Genomic DNA, 22,208 nt, shown 5'->3' with positions numbered 1-22,208 from the left:
TGTGGCCAGGACAAGGCAGACAGGAAAAATGAAATTTGAAAGTGTTGTGGGGGAACAAGGAACCCCCCCAAAGTATTTTTTCAACATAATGACTCCATGGGTCCTATTGGCCACGTGGCTGCAAGGGTAGCTACGGACACAACGCCAGCAGATGGCACATGCAAAGAGAGGCTCAGAGGAAAGCACTGCTTGCTTTGCTGGCATCTTCTATCATTCATGAAAACTTGTGCTTATTTATGAATACTGGCACAAGGTGAAAAAGGAGAAGAGACAGAGACAAGACAGCAGTGCTCCAGCCAGGATGAAATAAAGTCTGCCACTACTTCAACACATTCTTTTCCAGTATGACTCTTAAGTTCCAATACACTTCTGCTGTCAAAAAATACCCATGAATTAAACAGGGCAATTTCCTCTTCTAAATCCCACTTCGTGAGAGCAGTCTGGTGTAACTCTTCCCAGTTACACCAGTAGCTTTAGTAGATTTATATGGCAATCTCAAAGCCACTAAGTGAAACCTTGAGTTTTCAGTACAGACTACTGAAGCCTGCGGTAACTCAATAGACCTGTCTCTTCACCCATCTGTTGGCCCTCCTTCTCCCTCCCCAAGACCAAACAATAATACAAACCAAAAGAAACTACTTAAAAAACAGGAGTAAGATTAAATCATCTACCCGGTAATAATAGATTTGTTCTCAGAACAGCCTGCTAGCAGAATCCAGTGGAATACTGCAGACAAATAATTTGGTCATTTACTCATCACATTACCACAAGAAGTTGGCATATTCCAGAAGATAATAGAAAACCAGCATTCGTTCATACATTTAAGTTTCAGTATGTTAATTTTCTTAAGCCATTGTGCAAATACACTATTCCATGTTTTTAAATTATATTGGTTTTAAGATATCAGTGAAATAAATTCTGATACCAAGAAGAGAAACGGAATTGAGAGCTGAGAATCAGAAACAGGCCAATACTGGAGAGGGGTTCTGGATGTGCACTTTAGGCATTACCCACAGTGCACATCTGCAGCTCACACATCTGAGGAACAATTCTATTAATTAAAATGCAATAACTGAGATTATTTTTCTCTTCAAACAGCTAAAACACATTATAATCCAAAACCTGGCTCAGCTTAACATGAAAGGCATATAACTTTTATGATCTGGAAGGAGGGTTACAAATTCATCTTCTCTCCAGGATACAGATAAAGGATTGGGAGTGTTTAGGTTGGGCTAAGGACACATCACATAAAGACAATGACTGCCAGCAATTTACATGAAAACTCAGTACTGCATTTAGTATCCCATATCCCATACAATAACTTTCCTTGACCAAAAAATTCCACCTTACCTTGACACAAACTTGCTCACATCTGAATCTTCTCTGGATTCCATTACAATGCTGAGCTCACTAACAACAGCAGACACTTTCTCATTGTTCTAGATTGGAGAAGTAACAACAAAATATTTTAGAAATTTCTCTAGCAAAGACAAAAATGTGTCTATTTGCATCTAAAGTAGAAAAAAGTATATATAAATGCTGCCAAGCACTACAATCCTTAAAATAGCATCTTTTAAACTACAGTTTGTGTGTGTGAACAGTTTCTTTCATTTCAACAGTAGCACTATTACCCACACAACAATGCTTTTGGAATAATACCCGAGTTTGTCAGCATAGAGAATATATATGTATAAAGGAAGGTTCATTGCTTCCTTTCACATCAATTCCACTTCAAGATTCCTCTCATTTTCCAACACAACCTTTAGCTGCCACATATACTAGAAAATCCAAATATAAGGTTTTATCTGATAGTTTTCCTTTCTTAAAAAATTTATTTTAAAGACTATAGTTTTGTCTCAAAATCACGTCCCTTTTGACAGTAACTCTTACTCAGGAACACATGCATGATAATACAATTATTCTAAATTAACTAATAAGCTCTTAAAGAATGAGAAAAGAAGGATAAAGAGTAGAAATGAAGCCATAAAAGAATTGTTTTTTTCTATGCATTCTTGAACATATCAAAGTAATAGATTAGATGACAGTGAATGAAAAAGCTTAAAATCATGGTTTGAAGCCCATAGCAAATGCCTCACTTTAAACTTCTAATACCAAGTCACTACAAGCAAATGGGAATGGCAAGAGAGGAAGGCTGGAGTTAACTGCACACACATCTCAGCAGCCCCTGAACTGGCTGGACAGAAGCCCTGCTAACACTGCCATCACGCAAGATGGGAAAAGCAAAACAAGGCACTACAAAGATCAGTGGATGGACTAAATAACATCAGGAAAAATCATTTTAGGTTTAGAGCAAAAGGCTCAACAGGGGAATGGAGTTGTGGAGAAGCTGCCAGCAGTCACAAGCTAATGTGCCACCTTCTGAAGGGACTGGTTTGCCAATGGGTGGGTTACTAACATGCCAAAATGCCACTGTGGGGCCAAATAAAAAGATTTAAAAGGAAAGCTCCTGCCATAAAAGAAACTTTTAAAGTGGTTGCTTTCTCAAAAGGCTTAGACTTGTTCTGGCTGATTTTCAAGCCCATTGCCCATATCCTCCTCTAATAATCTAATACCATGGAGCTAAGTTAACTCTATTGTGACTTCACTACTAGAATAAAAAGCTGCAGTTAGCAGTGTGAAAAAAACTTCCTAATCTTCTGCTGCATACCAACAGACCTGTTACCTGCTGGGCACTTCCCAAAAACAGCTGTCACCTTTTACTACTCATGAGAGGTGAAACTGGTTGTAACTGTGTACTACCCTGCCCATGCTAATGTTAGTGCAAGTTATTTGGAATACAATGTATTTCTAGAAAAAAAAAATCAGGAAAAAATTAGCTCAAAATTATACTTTTACAACTGAAGTAGGGGTTTTAAAGTATATATACACCTGGAATTCCCTATCTCCCTCACTATGGGGACCTCATCAGCACTCAAAAGTAGCCCAAATTTTAGGCATTAGGCAGCCAAGTGCTGCCGCACAGTGGTGCAATGGCTTTAAGCAGCACCGATGCCGTCGGCGGTAAATTTAACACGCGGTTACCCCCCTGAGCTCCACTAACACCAAAAGATGTCATCATCCCGCAGGAGATGCAGCTGAGAGAGAAACATTCATCTCACCAAGCTGCATAATTGGTGTGGGCCATGTCCCCACTCAAGGCTAAGTGCAGTTTCATACAAGCAAATGTAAAGAGGCATCACAAAGACCACAAGTTTCAAGTCACAAATGGACTTCAAAGGTTGCTCATTCAGCTGAACTGCTGCAGTTTCAAAGGATAAAATCCATGTGTGACTACCTAAATATTCAATTCCCAAATTAACAATATGGCTTTTCTAAAGAATAGGAAGGACATCTCTACTGTTTACTCTCAGTCCCATGTCATTAAGTTAAAAAAAAACCCCAAACAAAACAACCAAAAAGCCAACAACTTTAAAGCTGAGCTGAAAATTGAGTTTTCCTGATATTAGAAATACTATTACAAAGTGCAACAGTGTTAGAGAAATACTATTCCAAACTGGGGTAGTAGCTGTCTTCCTCTGCTTAGCACCCTAATTTCTGTGCTAAGAATAGGGTCTTATGAAAGAGCTCCCTCCCAGAAAACCAGCAATCATTAGCGTAACTTGTGGGTAATGCTGCAAGCACACACAAACGTAGGAAAAAAAAAAAGGGAAAAAAAACCCAAACCAACAAAGAGCTGCTCATGTTTGTAGTGTTTTAGCTTTTCCCCAGCTTCTTGCAGAGACGTAACATTTGGCATTTTCCAGTTTCCAGAATAAGATATGTGACTATAGGAGAATGATTTGTGTGGATGAAAGCTGTGCAGGGTCAGGATGAGGCCCCAGCAGGTACCTGACAGAGCTGAGGGACACCAAGTGCTCTCAGGGTTTTACCTCAGTGTTAGTCTGCAAGAGCATCCTGCAGGGACCACGTTTTGGGAAGGAAGGGTGATAGAGACTTGGCAGTGCTGGCTCAATAGCTGGACTTGATCTTGAAGGTTTTTTCCAACCTAAATCATTCTATGGTAACCATTTTGTGGCTGAACACTAAACCAGACCTTCAGAACTATCTTGCGTGGATGCACGCAGAATTCCAAAGTTCCAAAGATGTTAAAGAGTCAAAAGAACCCATTGAAGCTTAGATGAAACAGTTAAAGGTTTCAGCTGGAAAAGGAAGTACTGACATTTGTCCATTTGAAGTTTTGTTTGTTTGGTAGTTGATTTTTTTTCAAACATACATTAACCCTTACCTGCATTTCAAGAAGCTGGAATTCCAATTGAAAAGACAGGGAGTGACATTTCCCTGATAATCTGTGCTTCTGCACTGTCCTGTTTTCAGCTGTTATAAAATCAAGTTAACAAAATAATCAATTACACTTCTATTCAATGACTACTGCATTTCTTCCAATCATATTTAAAGTACCAACTGATACAATTCCTCATGTAAAGAAGTTTAACATGTTTAAAAACCCCAACAACTAACTCCACTTTCCCCCCATGCAAAGGGCAATAGTAGTCTGTCACTTTCCCACTAAGCAAAACACTACATTTACTCAGAAACTGTTTTGTCAGTGAACCAAATCTTATTGTATTTCAAATATCAACAATCTAATTCTCTTTCTGCTAACAGTGAAGTAGAACATAGGTTTGCAGATGAACTGCAACCAGTATGCTCAGTAAAGGGCACAAAACTGCTTACTTTTTTCCACTGTTTTCTTGGAATGGCTTGTGAACTGAAAACCAGTAAGTGTCATGAAAAATGAGAGATCTGTTCCTAGACTTTCAAGTTGAGCTTTCAGGTCTGATGGATATTCCTGTCCCTTGGTTTCTCCCTGGAATGATTTTCTAGAATGGGGAAAAAAAAAAAAAAATCAAAAGGGCAAAATACCCAGACATAACTTGTTTTTGCATGTCAGTACAGCAATATCATTAAATAAAAGGCATTGGGAATGGGATCTGATAGTTTTCAGACCCAAATCAGTTTTCAAGGAGTCAAATTTCAGATGGATCGCATTGCTGGAAACAGTAAACTATTCTAACTTACATGAACTCTTTCCATTCACTGCCAGGTAAACACAGTTTTTACACCAAGTCTGGAGATGCAAGCGTCCCTTTTCAGAAACATGCAACAAAAGGGACCCCAAGATGCCTTTACTCATCTAAGTGACTTATTTTAGCCACTGAGTCTACATTTACTAACATAAGGAAAGTCCTAACATAGAGTCAAAAGCTTATCCCAAACAATTTTGACAGAGAAACTCTGTTAATGTAACAAATGAGAAAAAGGCATACATTGACTTCAGTATCTCCTCATCAGAAAAAAAAGTGGATTCTTGTCGGATATCTTCATACTTTTCTGTCAATAGCCTAATTTCTTCTTCCAGTGCCCGGATTTCATCTTCATAAGCTTGGTAAATGCTCTTGTCCATTTCTCAGGATCAGTGTTACTGCATAAAACAAAATAAGGATTTTTCTCAGAACAAACAAACATGGGATTAATGTTTTAACAATACAGCATTAGGTAATTGTTTTAAGATACAGACCAGTGCACAGCCTCCAGAGACAGACGCTGAATCAGGGATCTAATAGAGTCAGGGGCTTTAAGAACCTTTTTAATTAGTCCTAATTTGATCCAGGAGCACATCCAGCTGTTTTACATTTGCTGTAATAGAACAACAAGCTGCTCCACAGGTAAAAACCAATTGCAATCAGAGATAAAAATTGAACCCAGCTTTGACCAATTGACCTAATGACTCACCTGGTCAGACGAGGCACAGCTGCTCCTAACACTGTTCCTAACACGATCTGCCTTCAGAGTGAACAGCAGTAAAAAGACACAAATTGCAAAGACACTTCACCAGTAATTTAAAAAATAGATAAACCTCAGTTTTCAGGAAAGATAATAATCTGACATTCAGCCTAGCTACAATACAGTCAAACATCTGTGGGAGATATTATGCAGCTCAAAACTAATGTATTAATACTTTTGACCAGGAAAAAGTCAACATTTAGTTTTGTGTGGTTTTAAACCACCCCTACTCTATGTGCAAGTTCCACACTAACATGGTTCAGTAAAAGGGGATGAGAGGGAAATACGATTTTATTTGTTTATTTAGTAAGAAACAGTGCCTTTATAACACACATAAGAAAACAACTTCCAAAGTATGCTTTGCATTAAAGACTTGCTTAGTGACTAAAGGAAGTATATGCAATTAAATAATCATCCAGTCATCACCAGATTTTTTTTAACTGGATACAGTGAAGAAAGTCACGGTCGTAATAAAGAGTATGGTGTGGAAAAGAAAAACATTTAAACAGCCAGAACTTTACTCCAGGTCAGCTGGTCCCTCTTTTAACAGCAGCAACACAAGACAAACTACGTGCAGCTACTTGAACTCAAGGATTTCACTAGACTGCAGAAGACTCAGGCACTAATTATGACTTCAGAGAGCTTTATATCTGGGAGAAAAACCCCACACTTTAATTAAGCAAAACAAGACTTTTACAAACGCTCCTCCTGTCATATATCATACGCGTGTATATACGTGTATATTTATAAATATTTGTGAATTAACAGCACATTTTTCACTTTTCTACGTACCTGGCGGCTACACCCCCGACTATTTGATGTTACGCTGCCTCAAGAGGAGCTGGGAAGCGCCTTGGAGCGCTTGTGAGAACCGAACTGGACCTTCCGACCTCGCAGGGCGATGCTGAAATCGCGACTCGTCCGAGGAGCCGGTGCTGCCCCGCACCGAGGCTCGCAGGTGCCAGAGATGCCGCGAGGGCGGGAGGAGTGTCCAAGCAGCGCAGTCGGCAGCCCCGGCACGGGGCGAGGAGCGGTCGGAGCGCTCTGACGCGGCCCCGGCACGGAGCGAGGAGCGGTCGGAGCGCTCTGACGCGGCCCCGGCGGCCCCGGCACGGAGCGAGGAGCGGTCGGAGCGCTCTGACGCGGCCCCGGCACGGAGCGAGGAGCGGTCGGAGCGCTCTGACGCAGCGCGCGCGCCCCGCGCCGTTCGAACCGCGCGCCAACCCCCGAGCCTGGGCGCTACCACAGCTGCTGCCCGAGCGGGGGGCGCTGGCCGCGCCTTCCTTCCCCTTCCCGGTCAAACAACAGAGCTGCTGGGGGATAATTCCCGAGTTCTTTATTATAAACGTAAGGGAAAAGCCTTGCTTTTTCGGCTGTTCCCTTGGTTACGTTAATTTTTGCTCACGTGTTCCGGAAAACACCCCTGCTTTTCTTCCTGGTTAGTTACGTTCAAAGCGTCCGCTGTTACACGAGCCAGCCCCTGTGCTCCCACCACACTCGACCGGCCGGAAACAGGAACCCGGCAGAGACGAACAGCCGCTCAGGATCCAGCGGCCCCAGGAGGCGGAACCCTTTTTTCGAGTGCGGGCTGGGGAGAGTTGCGAGGGGGACGGTGAGCTGGTGGCGCTGCGGGGCTTGCACATGGCGGCGGTGAGGCAGGGCCGGAGCCGCCTGCGCGGCTCCTCAGTCCGGGGGTCCCTCGGCATCTCCCGGGAGGGGAGGGTTGGGCTGTGGGCGGCTCGCGTTCCCTCCATAGGGAACCCTTGGGTTATATTGCAAAGAGCCGTCTGCACTTACGCTCGCGCATTTGGTTATATGGTTCAGCGTTTTAAAAACCCCCCAGCGCCTGAACCCCGGTTCCTGCAGCAGCGCGGGATTTGCTGTCGCTGCGCTGGAGCAGAGCGTGTTACCTACTGCAAATCAAAGAGTGCTCTGCTTATAGGGTTCTTCATGGCTTTCTGATGCGCTGATTTGTCCCTGATTCGTTGTTCTAATCACATTGATCTGTTTTGTGTCCTTGCAGAGAAACAGAGTGTGTGTTCTGGGTGTCACACCTTGACTTCTGAGCATGGAGAAGGAACAGGTTTCCAAACGTTTGTATGTTGGAGGGCTTGGCCATACGGTTTCCAAGGCTGAACTGGAAGAAAGATTTGGCAAGTTTGGGCGTGTTTTGGAGGCAGAGATCATTACCAGAAAAGATGATCAGGGTAACAGTTTTCTTTCATCTTTTAAAAGTTAATTCCTTTTCTATTTGGCATGTGAAATGGAATTTTTGCTTCAGAGACAGGTCAATTTTAAAGGAAACCTTGAAACAACATGGAAATTAACTTAACGTTTGTCATTCACCAGGGAACCCTACGAAAACTTTTGCCTACATCAGTGTCAACATTTCTGATGCAGATCTGAGAAAGTGTAAGTACTTTTTTGTTTTGGTTAGTTACGTTTTTGAGGCAGGTTACAGTGCTGATAATTCATCTCATGTTGTCACATCCAGCTGTGGTCACAGTAGAGCCTTTTTCATTCTGTTGTCAGGTTGATTCTCTTCTCTTTAAGCTGCAGTTTTATGGAAGCTGCTTTGCTGACATTTTCAGAAATTGCTGTGAGCAGATTGAAAAGATTCCTTGTGACTGAAGTCGGTGATTTGAGAGTTCCAGAGATTTGTAGAAGGGTCTGGCTTGGAAGGGACCTTAAAGATTATCTCGTTCCACCCCCTGCCATGGGCAGGGACACCTTCCACTATCCCAGGTTGCTCCCTGTTCAACCTGCCCTTAAACATTTCCAGGGATGGGGCAGCCACAGCTTCTCTGGGCAACCTCTTTGTTTGTTCTAAGCCTTTCATGAAAAGGAAATGTACTTCAAATGCTTCCATCAGGTCTATAAACCATTGAAATTGACTTATGTGAGAGGAAACCCAGAAGAAGAGCTGATGCAAAGCTTCTGTTGTAATGTGCCCCTGTGTGTGGGGAATGCTGCCATGAGGCACTTCTGCAGTGAGCACTTCAGTTTTGGATGTAGACCTGGTTTAAGATTTGGGTATTGGCCCTTTCAGGTCCAAGCCTAACCCAAGTTAGCAGTGAGGTGTAAGGTCATGCTGAGGGAGCCTCAGGTTGTCATAGAAGGAGGTGTAGTGAGGTCTGTGGTGTGTTTTCTGTTAACATAGAAAAGACTCATTTCCATCTCTCTGTTTTGCAGGCATGTCAATTTTAAATAAAACAAAATGGAAAGGGGGGACCCTGCAAATTGAGTTGGCCAAAGAAAGCTTTTTGCAGAGGTAGAAACCAATCTTTTCAAATGTATGCTGTTGCTAAAATCACCTTTTTTCTGCTTATCTGATAATATTATGGCTGTACTTCCATCTTCTATGCTGTTATTCTTTCAGTTTTTGTAGATTCTGGTGGGCTGTTGATGTGTGTTTTATGCTGCAACGTGTTTTGCATCATTATTCCCTTGAAGGTGATGGGTGTTAATTCTCTGAGTAGTGAGTGGTTGCTGTTCTGTGGGAGGGGATCACTGCCAGCTCCAATTCTGCACCTGGGCAGACCTTTTTCCATGTGTGATGTACTTTCTGGTACAGGCTGGCCACGGAGAGGGAGGAAGCAAAGCTGCAGAAAGAAAAACCACAGAGAAATGACCAAATGTGTCTGTTGGAATCACTGAAAAAGACTGGAGTTGTGGATTTCCACATGAGAGCAGTACCAGGTACAGAGGTGCCAGATCATAAGGTATGGTGGGGGTAGATGTGTAAGAGAAATAAAACAACAAAAAGCAAGCTCATTGCCTCTAAATTCATGCCAAATTTATGCTTATAAAGAAACTTCATTATTCAGGGTGACAGTCCAAGTTGTGAAAAGCACTCTGAGGAAAGACCTCGTGTGTAGACCTGGAGAAGGGTCCTGTCATTCTTTGCAATGTCTGGAAATAATAATGATCATTCTGTCCTCTCTTGCATGTGAAATGAAGAAATGCTTCATTCCTCATCTATATTGGGAATATCTCTGTGTCACCCTTAAAAGCTTGTTAAGAGAATGTGTGACTGATTTCTCTACACCACACAGCTTTTGGTGGCTGGCTTGGGCTTCAACAGAGGATCAGGGTCTGCACATGCTTACAAAATTAAGAATAAATTCACTGGACATGCAGATTTAGGCAACAAAATTTATATTTACTACAAAGTTTCCAAAACTGTTTGCTAAAGCACAGAATGGTTTCGGAGGGATTTCTAATTTTTTTTTTTGTGGGAAAGGAGAAAAAAGCAAAATAATAGTGATTCTGTCTTTGTAGGTACCACTGTTTATTCATAAACCAGAAGCCCTATATTAAAAACAGCACATGTAAAGCAATTTAGTTCTTTATTATCACTCTTTATTTGTAGGTTGTTGAAATTTAGTTTTTTGGTTGGCTTTGGTTTGTTTGGTTTTTGAGAAGGAAGCTGGCCAAGTTGCATGGTAGGGCTCACTAGAGAGAACAAACAAAAAAGAATCCATCACATGTGGTTCTTCATTAATGTTTTTGTTACTTAGAATAAACATTTGTTTTATTCCAGAGTTACTTCCACTTTGTACTTTTTATAAACACTGATTATTTTTCTTTTCTTTTAGAAGTGGGTTGTTGGAAAATTTGGCAGAGTCTTGCCTATCCTGCACCTCAGGAATCAACAAAAAAATAAAATATCCTTTTCTGATTGTTTGGGCTTGGACACAACTCCCTTCCTTTTGTCATATGGAGAAACAGTTGCTTAACAGTCTTAATTTTACTTCTCTGTCAGGCTTAATTTACTGAATCCCCCAAGTAAATCCTGCACTAAGTTTGTGTGACTTGTTTTCTACTGCAAGTCAGTTGTTTAAAGGCTTATGGTCATGACACAAAAAAGAATTCTTTGCTGTCCTTTCCTGCAGAATTCAGCCTGTTCATAAAGCCCTGAGTCTGCTGAAAGGATCGGGGTGTTTCACATCCTTAACTCAGACTAACGTGGTGAAATATGACCCCTCAAAGTACTGCCATAACCTTAGGAAGCTGGAGCCAGACCTGGCACATGCAGCTCCTGTATCCCAGCTCACCTGGCACCTGGAAGGGGGAGATGACAGCACAACCAGGAAGCGGCGAGGGGAATTCCCTGGGATGAGAAAACCACTGAAGAAACGGAGGCAGCTGGGCAGCGAGGCCTTGAATGGAGCAGCTCTGTCCTCTGGGTGTCCAAAACACACAGACTCACCACAGCTCAACCAGAAATCAAAACCCAAACCTAGTGAGGAGTTGGAGTTGCTTCCAGCAAGGAGGCTTGATGGGAGGATACCAGGGAGAGGTTTATTACCAGATCAAAGCAATGCAAATGGAGTTGCAGCCAAAAATAACACAAGTGTTTCTGATAGTGACATTGATTCTGAAGAGGAGATCAGAGCAATGGTAAAAAAAGAGACAGAAAGACATAAAGCTGAAAATGTTGAGACTGGAAGTGAGCACTTGGAAGTTGTTGGGGATAATTTTGAGTTAAAATACAGTAGTCATTGGTCCTTAAGCAATTCAGATGCCATGAAGAAAGCTATCAAAGGAAGTAACAGAGAGAAAGAGACTATGGAGTGTGATAATGGTTATGATTCAGCAGATACAGATGAAATTATTGCTGAAAGTAAAACTCCAGAAGATTCTAAACAGGGGAAGGTGAAAAATAAAGAAATATTAGCTAAAAAAAAATGCAGTTTGGTAAATGGCTCCTCACTGAAAACTCATAGTTTAAAAGAAGAGCGCATTGAAAGAAAAGGGAAAATGAACAAATCCAAAATTGCTGCCTTGCAGAGTACAGCAACCAGCAGTACAACAGAGATACATGATAGTGACAGCTCTTGCTCAGAGTCTGAGAAAGGGAAGTCTGAAATCAGCTCTGATTATGAGTCCATGATGCAAAACTGTTATCGCTTAGACCTGACCTTGGATGACTTAAAAGCACTGGCTACAGAAAACACTGGGACACCTGCAGGGGGGTCAGGCAGTGCACAGAGTCCTTGTCAGTCCAGTGCTGAAGATAATCCCAAGGATAATATTGTAAATAAAGCAAAACTTCCTAAATTTCATCCTGCAGTTAAAAAAAAAGGTGTCTGTCCTGAAGATGTTCTGGCTGATATTTTAGCAGGGGAGGAGGATGCTGTTGAGGAAAGCTCCAAGGGACAAAATAATTCACATTTGAAATACCAGCCCTTCAGAGGAATGGGGTCCCTTTGTGTAAAAGAGTTAAGTAAGGACAGCACTGAGTTAAAGAAGAAGTCTGTAGAAAGTTTGGGACTTGAAGCTTGTACATCTTATTGTGGGGAGGAGTCATCCAAAAATCAGCCAAAGAACCATCCATCGTGTTCACTTGAAGTCAGCAGCAAAAAGAGACACAAAATGCCTTGTGAACAACACAAGGAGCTGTCAGCTGCTGCCTCCTCAGCAGCTGGCTCCAGGCCTCATTTGCAAGGGAAGAACAAAGGTGTGAGTTCTCTACAAGACCAAAACTCAGAGCATGGAGCTGCTGCTGCCAGTACTGATCAGAGTGATGGGAGCAGTGACACGGACAGTGATGCTGCAGGGGCCCAGGAACACATTAAACAGCAGCTGAAGAGCCCAAAACGGCTTTCCAAAACATTTAAGAGGAATACATGCAAAAAAAATCCAGAATGTGAAGGTAATGAAGGTGGGAATGGGAAGACAAGCCTTCTGGAAGATAAGGAGCTTTGTCTTCATGCTGCTGCCTCAAAAGAGCCTAGTACAATAGAGAAACAGCTCCAGGACAACCAGAGGAGGCTGGCAGCTCTGGAAGAGAGATACAGAGAGAGAGAATTACAGAAGAAACTCATTCAAGGAGCTCTTTCTAATCTGGTAATTATACTCACAACTTGTACCTGAATAGTCCACAGTACAAGGAAGAGGGTAATTAATACATATGGAGCATGATGCTTTAAAATCAGTCTCGAATTTCTGATGACATTGCCAGTTTTCTTTTGAGAGTATACAAAAGGCTGCATACCCCATCCCTGGAATACCTGTAGAGTTGCAAGAGGAATAGCAGATTCCTCTTTTTGTGTCATGGAAATGTCTTTCAGAGAGTCATGTCTGAGGGCAGCAAGTATTTGATGTGTTTGACTTGACAGTTGACTCTTTCCTAGGATAAGCAGCCAGCAGAAAAGCACAAACACATCATATTCGATTCCGATGAGGAAAATGAAGCTGAAGTGGATGAGATGTTGAAAAAAGATGCAAGTTCAGGAAATATGCATGGAGAAGTAAGTGTTACTGGGAGAAGTTTAGTGTGACATAATCAGTTGAATTTTTATACCAAACTATCTCATGTTGTAACACCTGAGTTACCCTTTGCATGGGTATTTTGCCCATGGTAAAACCAAACAGTTGTAACTGTAAAGCAGAATTGTACAAGGTGTGTGCACAAGGTAAGATTCGAAGCATGTGGATCAGGAAGGGAACTGGTTGTGCAGGAAATCCGCTTTTTCAGCTAAACTGGAGAGCACATGAACAAAGTTGGGACTGATTTATATTCTCAAACTTATGTAAACAGCTGCTTTTCTCTTTTTCATTCTGTGTAACAAAGGATAAGTCAGCTTCCAAACCTTCGGGCAGACTGTTTGATAGCAGTGAGGATGAGCAAGAGGATGCAGATGATGAGCGATTCAAAATTAAGCCCCAGTTTGAAGGCAAAGCTGGTGAAAAAGTGAGTGAAGCCATTACTGTAACTGAGTTTTCTGTAGGTCTCCGTAACACCGCTTCAGAAGAACACAACTTGTATCTTTTCATTCTTGCTGAATACGATTTTTATGAACTTACAATAGAATTCCCTTAAAGGAAGGAAATAATGTGTGGTGGGGAGTGGGAGGAGTTTGTCTGACATGGTTCTTCGTATAAAAAGAAATTACTGGAAAAGGCGTCAAAAGCTAAAGGTAAAGAGTATGTTACCATAATTATAGTAAAAAAATCAGAGTTACTGAATGATGATTTCCTTCTCTGGTGCTTAATAGCATCTCTTTCATTTGTCCAGCTCCTGAAGCTGCAATCCCGCTTTGGCACCGATGAAAGGTTTCGCATGGATGCTCGCTTCCTTGAGAGTGACAGTGAAGAAGAAGGTAAAGCTGATCAAATTTCCTGGCTACTGGTAGTCATAGAGCCTTTCAACAGCCTTTCTTGCTTTACTGGGATCTTGTGTAGAGCATCTGTCAGTGGCAGAGGAGTTGCACAGTTGAGTGATGCAAGCGGGGAACAGGTTAAATAAATGCCCTGACTTTTCCATGAAACAGATGCCTGTGACATTTCTAATGAAAGATTTTCTACAGTGCAAGGGAGAAAACCTCTTAGTAGCTTTAAGATAAAGGAAGTGATGTGTTTATAGGCATGAACTCTTCTAGTACTGTAGGAAATGTTGTGCATCCAGCATTACAGGCTTAGCAGAGAAAATAGAATGTATTTATTTTTCTCTTAGCAGAGACAAACAGCCTGAAAGCAGATGAAGAAGAGGAGCTTGCTGCAGAGAAAAAGAAAAATCTGCAAATACTGGGAAGCCTCCTGAATATCAACCTGGAGCAGCCCAAGCCAAATAAAACAGCCACGAGTGTGAAGAAATTCAAGTATGAATCATCCACTATCAGTAAAGAAGGAGGTTTAGGAAGGCTAAGGTTTTTTAGGAAGGCAGCTGAAAGACCCTGAAATCTTTAAATTTTGAAGGATGGGCATAAAGGGTTCTTGTGTGTTGTTTTGGATTTTTTGCTGCTTTGGACCATTTGAATTTATGCAATGTTTGGTACTAAAAGAAATACATCCATATCTATATGGATAGCTGTATTTATGTAGTTCCTCAAGAGATTATCAGTTGCAGGTATAAACTCATTGCATAACACACAAGTGAGGGCTGTGTTTTACCTGAAGTATTGCTGTTTGGTTAAATCCACTTCTGCTTCTATATTGCCTGAGCCAGACACTGACTAGAGGGTGCTTCCTAACTGCCAGTTATATTTTGGATTGATTTGAAGCTTTTTTGGTAAAACAATGTGAATTTCGGTCTGACTGTAAAGATTTGGGGTAGCTTTCAGTTAGGCATTTAGAATGTAAAATGCTGTTTCTTCTCCTTTCTATTTTTGTAGAGATATTAATGCCCTCCGTTATGACCCCACAAGAGAGGACCATGCAGTTTTTGAAAGGAAACCAAGTGCTACAGAAAAGGAGAGGTAGTGTTACAGCTTGGTAACTACAATTGTGTTGTTTTTTCCTGTGGAAAGATGGTTAGGGCAACAGACTGAGTTGGAAACTATGCAGATTGCTCTGTTTTTAACTTAGTTCTCTCTGTGGTTGCTAAAATCAAGCTATAATAGGAATTGTGACCACTAAAACCAGCATGTAGTATCGTCTTTCCTCCTAGTCCATCTGTTCTCTGCCGTAAGTGAAGGTGAGGAAGCTCAATACAGGGACCTTGAGATTTGCAGGTCTCTGAGAAAAGTGTATTAACTCTTGACATTGCTATTGGCAGGAATCTGTGCTAAATACCTGATTTCTGTGTTGCCACCTATTAAGTGAAAAGTCACTTAAGGGGGTGGCTAATTAAAAAGGACACTTGTTCCTGCCTTTAGACTCAAACCTCAGATGTTTCCCCACTGCTTACCCTTGAAAGTGAACCACTCCTTAGTGGGCTTGGATACGTTTAGGGAGACAGAAGAGCAAGGTGGCTCTTAGGGAAGCTGTCTTTGGAAAGGACATGTGCTGTGTTGCTATCCTTAAGCAATCTGATTTCAGGAAAGCCAAAAGGAAGAAGAAAGAAGAGAGTGAGACACTGCCTCAAGTGTCTGAAGACATCTATTATGATATTGCTGCTGATTTAAAAGACTTGTTTGGATCTTCAAAGAAAAAAACAGAAAACACTGAGGACATACCCTGGGACAAAGAGGATGTGCAGGACTCTGTCCCAGCTGACCATCTGGGACCTTTGCCTGCGAACGACGTAGCTCAGGAGTCGAGTGCTTTCAAATTTTCCTTCTTTGGAGACACACAGGAGTCGGGCATGAAAGAAGGTAACAGCAAAATGTGTAAGAGATGCCTAGAACAAAGTGGAAAATACTGGAGCAGAGATTTAGCTCAGAAAATCTGAGGGGGGAAGATTCTGTCCTTCTGAAATCTGCCTTCTCCAGTGTAAGTATTTCACTTGAAAGGAGGGACTTTTCCTGGCAAGTAGAGGGATAACCTGGTTTTGGCTTTTTTTCTTTTTTGGTGCTGTTATTGCAGAGCCTTACATACTTGGACCATTAAAACCGGTGAAAGTCGCATGGCAAGAGGATCCACGTTTCCAAGACAGCAGTTCTGAGAGTGATGATGAGCCTGAACCATCAGAAATTGGAAAGGACCAAGAAATGCAAGTTCCATTTGTATTTGTTCTCTCCTTGGTTGTCGTAGTTGGATGCTGTGGGCATATTAAGAGCAGCACTCAGGAAACGGGAAACGGACATTGCACACCTCTGAGCAGTGAAAGTCATCTTGGAAAACCGTCTGTGCTGCACCGAGTCAAAACTCCCAGCAGCCCATTTGATGTGAAGCTGAATATGAAAAGAGAGAAGTTGAGCACAAGAAATTAACTGGGTCGTTTTGGTTTGACCAAACCCAAACTGAGTTTGGCCAAAAGCCAAAGACACAGTCAGTTTTCTTTTAAAAAGTGGGGTTTTTATAGAAGGCTCTGTTTGGTTACTGTGGAGTAAAGCTCTTCAATGTTTACCATTTCTCTGAAGCGCTGCAGCTTTAACTCGCGTTCATGGAATTTGATAGTGCCTTTTAGGATGCTAAAATCCCTTTGTACTTGTCTAGGTTTCTTTCTTTACCACACACGGAAAGTGCTAGAGTCTTCTTCTTCTCCAAAGATGATGAACGCCTAAGAGGTACAACAGAACTTATTCACCCCTTTTGTATTTTTTTCCTTTTAAACTCTTACTGGAATTCAGTGAGGAAAAAATGCTGCCCGCTTATGAATGGTTTGTAGTCAACATTTGCCACCCTTACTTGGGGTCTAGGTTGTGCTAGAAGCCCGTGAGGAAGTCCTGGCAAAATAAAGGCTGAGCAGCTGTCTGGCTTTCTTTTCTTTCAGATAATTGCCTAATAGGTATCTGGACTTTTGGAGCTTACCAAAAAAAATAGTCACTGGACAAGTTGCCTAGACATTTCAGACTCTTTTGGGCATATATATAATCGTAGTGCTCTGCAATCTTCCAGGCTATCTGATTTACAGCATGTGTTAAAATGGAGATCTCAGTCCTTAGCCAGCATCAGCTTTCATCCTGGTGTTGAGCTTTTCCTGGAGCAGCTGCTATTTCACTGCAATCTAGATTTCAGCATGTTCAGGAAAACTGCTGCTGCCTTTCATTTCTCGCAGTACACGAGGCTGTAACACCGAACATTTCTGTTGGAGCTCACGTGTGGTCGTGGGGGGAAGCGAATGGGAAGGATGTGGAGAATAGAGCTGCTGACTTTACTGCTGTGTTGCTCATGAGTGATCCAAGCAGCAGCATCATCAGAAGTGTTTAACCCTTATAATTGGTTCTTTGTTTTGTGCAGAGGGCCCAAAGTTATTTTGTAGATCAGTAGAGCTCAGTGAAGAAAAAGAGGGTTGGGAAGACAGACGTAGATTATTGCTTGAGGTGAGTATGAGTATGAAACGTCTGTTCCCTGGTAACTGTGGCTGAAAGCTGAGCACGAGGAGGGAACAGGGCTATGAATCTGCATGAGAAATTAATTCAGGACCTCAACAAGAGCCTGAAACTTTGTAATTACCAGAGAACAAAAGTGGTTTAGTATACTGGTGTGTATAACATCAGGTTGTGATGTCACTCAGGTAAACCACTAAATCTCTGCACGTTACGGGACAGGACCAGAGACTTAACTGTACATAGAGAAAGTGTTCAAGAGAAACAGTGAGTTTAGAGACTTCTCCTAATGGTGGATTCAGAAACTTCTCCTAATAATACGTTGGATTTTTACCATTTTCAGGAATGCCGGAAGAAGCATAAGGACGCCAAAAGAAAAGTGAAAGCAAACCAATAAATCTTCTTTTACTGATGAGAAGCGTGTCATGTTTCTTCCTTGAAGAAGTTGCAAACCAATGTTACTTTGGAAATCCTTTCCAAGATCTAATAGGAAAAACTTTTGGCCAAAACTGTCAGCCTGTGTTTCTGAATAGGAATACGTGTCCTGTGTCAATTCAAGGTTTGTACCAGGGTTTGGGGTTTTCTGTGTGTAGGGCTTCAATGTCAGTTGCTTCTTGGCCGGACTTTTGATAATTAGATCATGTAACGAAGACTACATTTTACTGTGTCCTCGTGTCCAGTGCTCCACAGGGTTGGGAAAGAGCAGGTAGCTCTGTGTCTATACATAACTTGCAGGGGCAGCACAGGAGCAGCTCCCAGGGCCTGGGGAACAAGGAGGTTCATGGCGCTGAGGACAAAGTGTCCAGAGCTCGGGATTGTCCGGCTGAGCTCTTCTGGCTCCTTCTGCTTCGAGCCCTTGCCGAGACACAGGTTCACTACAGACCCCGGGGTGCCACTTCCCAACTTAGCCCTCTTCCTCTGCCTCCTCCCTGCCTCCTGCATAAAGGCACTCCCTGGCATTGCACCAGCTGTGCCTCCCTCCTAGTTCAGTGAAGGCATCCTTGTCCTCCCAAGGTGCCTCTCCCATGGAGTCAGGAAAATTGATGAACTCCCGCTGCCCCGGCATCAGGCAGGTGCAGGGTGTCCCTGCTCGTCACCCCTTGCTTTCCAGGGGTCCCGCTGATTGTTCTAGAAGCCATTGATCTGGATTTTCCAGGAGCATGCTTGCAAAGACGTGAATGAGAAAAGGCCAAAAGAACGGTTTGTGCTTCTCTTCTAGCTGTGTTTTTCAATATATTTATTGGCTAGTAGGAAAGCATGGACCAAACTGGCAAAAGTGCCTTTCATGTGGGAAGAGCATCCTCCTGCATTTGACTTCTGAGTCGAGGACTGTTTCAAGCTCTCCAGTCGGATGCCCGCAGAAAACTCCCTCTGAATTCTCTGGGTTTCCATCAGAGTCAGTGTAAAAGCTGGCGTTTCTCAGGAGCTTATCACTAAATTTTCCATTTAATACTAAATGTCAAAGTTGTTAGTTCATAGGGTGACAGGATAATTGAGGTTGGGAGCCACGTGCGGTGGTCTCCAGTTTTATCTCCTGTTCCCAACACTGACCAGCAAGAGTATCAAATCAGGTTCCTCTGGGCTTTCTCCAGACAGGTCTCAGGGAAAACGTCGCTCCACCTGGGGCAGCTTTTGAATCTGTCCAGTGCAAGAGAGCCCACAAGCTCTCTGGGCAGCCGACTGCCAGGGGCAGGAGCCCTGGAGTGGCACTGCCTGAACAGCCCCTTTCTGCCAACAGTGCCACCCTCGATGGCAGCCCCAGGGCCTGGCATTTGACCCTGCACTTGCTGCAGGAGCCCCTGCCCTGGTTGGGCTCTGACCAAAGGCTCGGACCCATCTCAGAACCTCGGTTCCCAAGGGTGGCGTGGGACTGAGGCCATCGCTGCCCCTATTTTGGGTGCGCGTTGCTGATGTCAGAGTGGCCATTGTGACCTGTGCGACCAAGGCCACCAGAGGGAACGCTGGGCTCAGGCCGTGTGTCAGTGCGACCTGGCAACGGGAGGAGAAGGTAGGACAGGGACGGGGCTGCCCAGGGACCAGAGGGGCCCCACACCTCGGGGCTCTGGGCCTGTGCTGCAGGCTCACCTGCCTCTCCCTTCCCAGACGCAGCAGAGGAACATCCACGGGAGACAGCAGTGTTCCTCGACGCGGTGACGGGAGAAGGCGGACTGGAGCAGGGCTCACGCAGGGCTCACCAGGGAGTAGTGCCCTCGTGGCTCTGGGCTGGTTCTGCAAACTCCCCACACTCTTCTTTCTCCCACAGAGGGAGAGGACGAGCACTTGGAGAAGACCGCGGTGTTCCTGCACGGGGACTCATCGCAGACCAGAACCATGGCAGAAGGGAAGCAGGAGGCCTCTGATGCCAGGGAGCCAGGTGAGGGCAAAGCAGCCCTCCCACAGCCTGGCACAGGGGCTGTCGGGGCAGCCAGCGTGGGGCCCGGAGCAGAGGCAGGGGGAGGCAGGAGCTGCCCAGCCATGCTGGGGCTGGGAGCCTCCTTCCTCCCCAAGGGGGGCCCAGCCGGGCCAGGGGGCAGCTGTGGGGACGCCCGCGCTGTCCCCTGCTCCCCAAGGCCTCCAGGCCTGCCCATCAGCCAGGCAGGCAGGGCCAGAGCAGCCCTTGGGGCCGATGCTGCGGGCTAAGAGCCCCGCAGAGGTGCTCGTGCCCGGTGCCATTGGCTCTGTCCCCTGCAGCATGCCTGCTGTGCCGCCGCACAGAGGCTGACCCGGACATCTGCGGCGACAAACAGGAGAATCACGGGCTCTGTGCCCACGTCTTCTGCCTGGTGAGTTGCACCGGGCCTCCCTCCAGCATTGCAGTGGGCAGCCCCTGCCACTCTCTCCTCATCAGCTCCCTGTCTTTGCCACAGAATTTCGCCAGCCTCATTTTTCGACAAGACAATGATCGGACCAGATTCACGGGCTGTCGCTCTCGCGATATCCGACTTGCAGTCAGCCGGGCAGCTCAGAAGGTGAGAGAGCCTGACAAGAGCAGGGAGGTTTGTGCCAGGCGAGGTTTGCCAGTGCTTAGCCCAGACCCCACAAAAGAAAGGCCGGCCCTTCCCACCAGCTGTGGGACAAAAGTCTGGCTCCCAGCAGCTCCACAGAGGCTCTGGCACAGGAGCCTCTTCCTCCAGGCGGGTCTGTGGGCTGAGACCCAGCAGCGGCCACAGTCCTGCGCCCTGCCCGGAGCCGTGGGACTGCCTGGCGAGGCCCTGAGGCTGCCGCTGATGGGGCTGCTTGGCTCTTTCCAGCACTGCTGCGTCTGTGGGGAGACTGGGGCCACCATCATGTGCTGTCAGGAAGACTGCGACAGATGGTTCCACCTGCCCTGTGCCAAGGAGGGTCACTGTGTGACTCAGTACATAACCCCATACAGGTACCTCCTCTCCCCTTCTGGCCACCGCTGTGGAAGGACCCAGCATTTCTCACTTTGCTCATCCCTTTTCCCCAGTTCCTACTGCCCTGAGCACTGCCCAGAACAGGATGTGAGGGCGATTCTGGAGCCAGGCACCGAATGCCCCATCTGCATGGAGCCTGTGGAGGAGAGAAAGAGCTACACAACACTGGTGTGCCCAGCGTGCAAAAAGGCCTGGTTCCACAGGGACTGCGTCCAGGTAGGAGCCATTTCCGCAGCCCCGGGGCACAGCAGGCGCTCAGCAGCATGAGGGCCTTGCTCACGCTGCTGCTGTTTGCCCTGCAGGGACAGGCCTTGCGCGCTGGTGCATTGTACTTCCAGTGCCCCTCTGCAGAGACGATGATGAGTTTGCTGTCCAAATGTTCATCATGGGGATCCGAATCCCCTTCAGGTTGGTGTCCTTCTGCCTGGCTCACAACACAGGAGGGGGCAGCTGCTGTGCCAGGCCTGCCCCCGCAGTCCTGGCCCTGCCCTGTCCCGTGAGTCTGGGCTTCAGCTTCATGCAACACTTGCAAAAGCACCGGAGGAAGAGCAGGGACAGCCTGTACCTCCGGGATGGCAGAGCAGCACAAGCTCATCAGCTTTTCCTTTCCCCATCAGACAGCCAACATGGGAGGACAACGATGCTTTGCAGAATTAGGAGAGAGGCACAGCTGGTGCAATGCCAGGAAGTGCCTTTATCCCAGGAGGCAGGGAGGAGGCAGAGGAAGAGGGGTAAGCTGGGCAGCTGCACCCCAGGGCTCTGCAGGGAACCTGTGTCTCGGCAAGGGCTCGAAGCAGAAGGAGGCAGAAGAAGAGCTCAGCCGGACAATCCCGAGCTGTGGGACACTTTGTCCCTCAGTGCCATGAACCCATTTGCTTTCCCCAGGCCCTGGGAACTGCTCCTGTGCTCCTCCCTGTGCTGCTGAGGGGCACCCACAGGCGCTGCTCTGGCCTCACAAAGCCAACACACCCAGCTGGGAGTGGCGACAGCTGTGCTGGTCTGGGCACAGGTATGGAGGCAACGCAGCTGCGTGGCCCTGGGCTGGGGTCAGGGCCAAGGCTGGGCTTGGCAGAGCCCGTCCGCTCCTGGAGGGCCTGAGGGCACCACTCTGGCCTGGCCTGGCCCAGGCCCTGCCTGGGCCCCTCTCATTCCTGCTTCCCCTTACAGCCCCCAGGGATGAGCCGGAGCTCAATACCCCCAGGGATGAGCCGGAGCTCAATGTCCCAGCCTGGCCGGACAGTCAGGATTGGAGCCTTCCCATGGCTCGCACAATCCGAGCCATCAGCCCCAACTCTGGCTCCTGGCCACCATCAGGGGTGTGCCTCCCCTGTCTCCCGTCTCCAGAGAC

At 45.3% G+C, this 22,208-nt stretch overlaps 3 protein-coding genes across 11 annotated transcripts in view; 2 read left to right on the top strand and 1 right to left on the bottom strand.

Moving 5' to 3' along the window:
• LOC104683194 (centromere protein P) overlaps positions 1 to 7,250 on the bottom strand; it is a 113,080-nt gene extending 105,830 nt beyond the window's left edge. The window contains exons 1-5 of the mRNA XM_010389899.3: positions 6,598 to 7,250; positions 5,289 to 5,443; positions 4,696 to 4,841; positions 4,247 to 4,335; positions 1,351 to 1,439 (exon numbers count right to left, since the gene is read on the bottom strand). Of these exons, the coding sequence (XP_010388201.3) occupies positions 1,351 to 1,439; positions 4,247 to 4,335; positions 4,696 to 4,841; positions 5,289 to 5,425 (461 nt within the window). The 5' untranslated portion in view covers positions 5,426 to 5,443; positions 6,598 to 7,250. The remainder of the gene's footprint in view (positions 1 to 1,350; positions 1,440 to 4,246; positions 4,336 to 4,695; positions 4,842 to 5,288; positions 5,444 to 6,597) is intronic.
• A 92-nt stretch (positions 7,251 to 7,342) lies between these two features.
• NOL8 (nucleolar protein 8) lies at positions 7,343 to 17,877 on the top strand. 9 transcript variants are annotated; one of them, XM_019280463.3, is made up of 16 exons: positions 7,462 to 8,012; positions 8,155 to 8,217; positions 8,998 to 9,076; positions 9,380 to 9,527; positions 10,404 to 10,472; positions 10,774 to 12,657; positions 12,945 to 13,061; positions 13,385 to 13,504; positions 13,829 to 13,913; positions 14,267 to 14,411; positions 14,925 to 15,008; positions 15,571 to 15,845; positions 16,057 to 16,183; positions 16,630 to 16,700; positions 17,374 to 17,456; positions 17,806 to 17,877. In XM_019280463.3, exons 1-16 carry the CDS (start codon positions 7,874 to 7,876, stop codon positions 17,857 to 17,859), a joined length of 3,543 nt encoding a protein of 1,180 aa, XP_019136008.3. In that variant the 5' UTR covers positions 7,462 to 7,873; the 3' UTR covers positions 17,860 to 17,877. The 9 variants fall into 9 exon arrangements, with proteins under 9 accessions (XP_039414940.1, XP_020439331.2, XP_019136008.3 ...); XM_020583744.2 differs by lacking the exon at positions 17,374 to 17,456; XM_039559006.1 differs by lacking the exons at positions 17,374 to 17,456; positions 17,806 to 17,877 and adding an exon at positions 7,343 to 7,417 and having other exon boundaries at positions 7,829 to 8,012; positions 16,057 to 16,722.
• The window catches only part of LOC120410661 (histone-lysine N-methyltransferase 2D-like), an 8,332-nt gene continuing 3,989 nt past the window's right edge, over positions 17,866 to 22,208 (top strand). Inside the window, 8 exon segments of the mRNA XM_039559009.1 lie at positions 17,866 to 18,021; positions 19,726 to 19,836; positions 20,154 to 20,245; positions 20,330 to 20,431; positions 20,714 to 20,838; positions 20,914 to 21,076; positions 21,163 to 21,202; positions 21,205 to 21,268. Coding sequence (XP_039414943.1) covers positions 17,874 to 18,021; positions 19,726 to 19,836; positions 20,154 to 20,245; positions 20,330 to 20,431; positions 20,714 to 20,838; positions 20,914 to 21,076; positions 21,163 to 21,202; positions 21,205 to 21,268 — 845 coding nt within the window. The 5' untranslated portion in view covers positions 17,866 to 17,873.

Source organism: Corvus cornix, chromosome 12, assembly GCF_000738735.6.
Source record: "Corvus cornix cornix isolate S_Up_H32 chromosome 12, ASM73873v5, whole genome shotgun sequence".
NCBI lineage: Eukaryota > Metazoa > Chordata > Aves > Passeriformes > Corvidae > Corvus > Corvus cornix.
This window is presented reverse-complemented; position numbering and strand designations above follow the sequence as displayed.

What these genes read in the sequence shown, in the direction of transcription:
- NOL8 (XM_039559006.1), top strand. Translation starts at nt 7,874, where the DNA reads ATGGAGAAGGAACAGGTTTCCAAACGTTTGTATGTTGGAGGGCTTGGC. An exon ending in AAAGAAAGCTTTTTGCAGAG is followed by an intron (nt 9,077 to 9,379) that starts GTAGAAACCAAT and finishes TTTCTGGTACAG; the next exon opens with GCTGGCCACGGAGAGGGAGG. An exon ending in GAGTGACAGTGAAGAAGAAG is followed by an intron (nt 13,914 to 14,266) that starts GTAAAGCTGATC and finishes TTTTTCTCTTAG; the next exon opens with CAGAGACAAACAGCCTGAAA.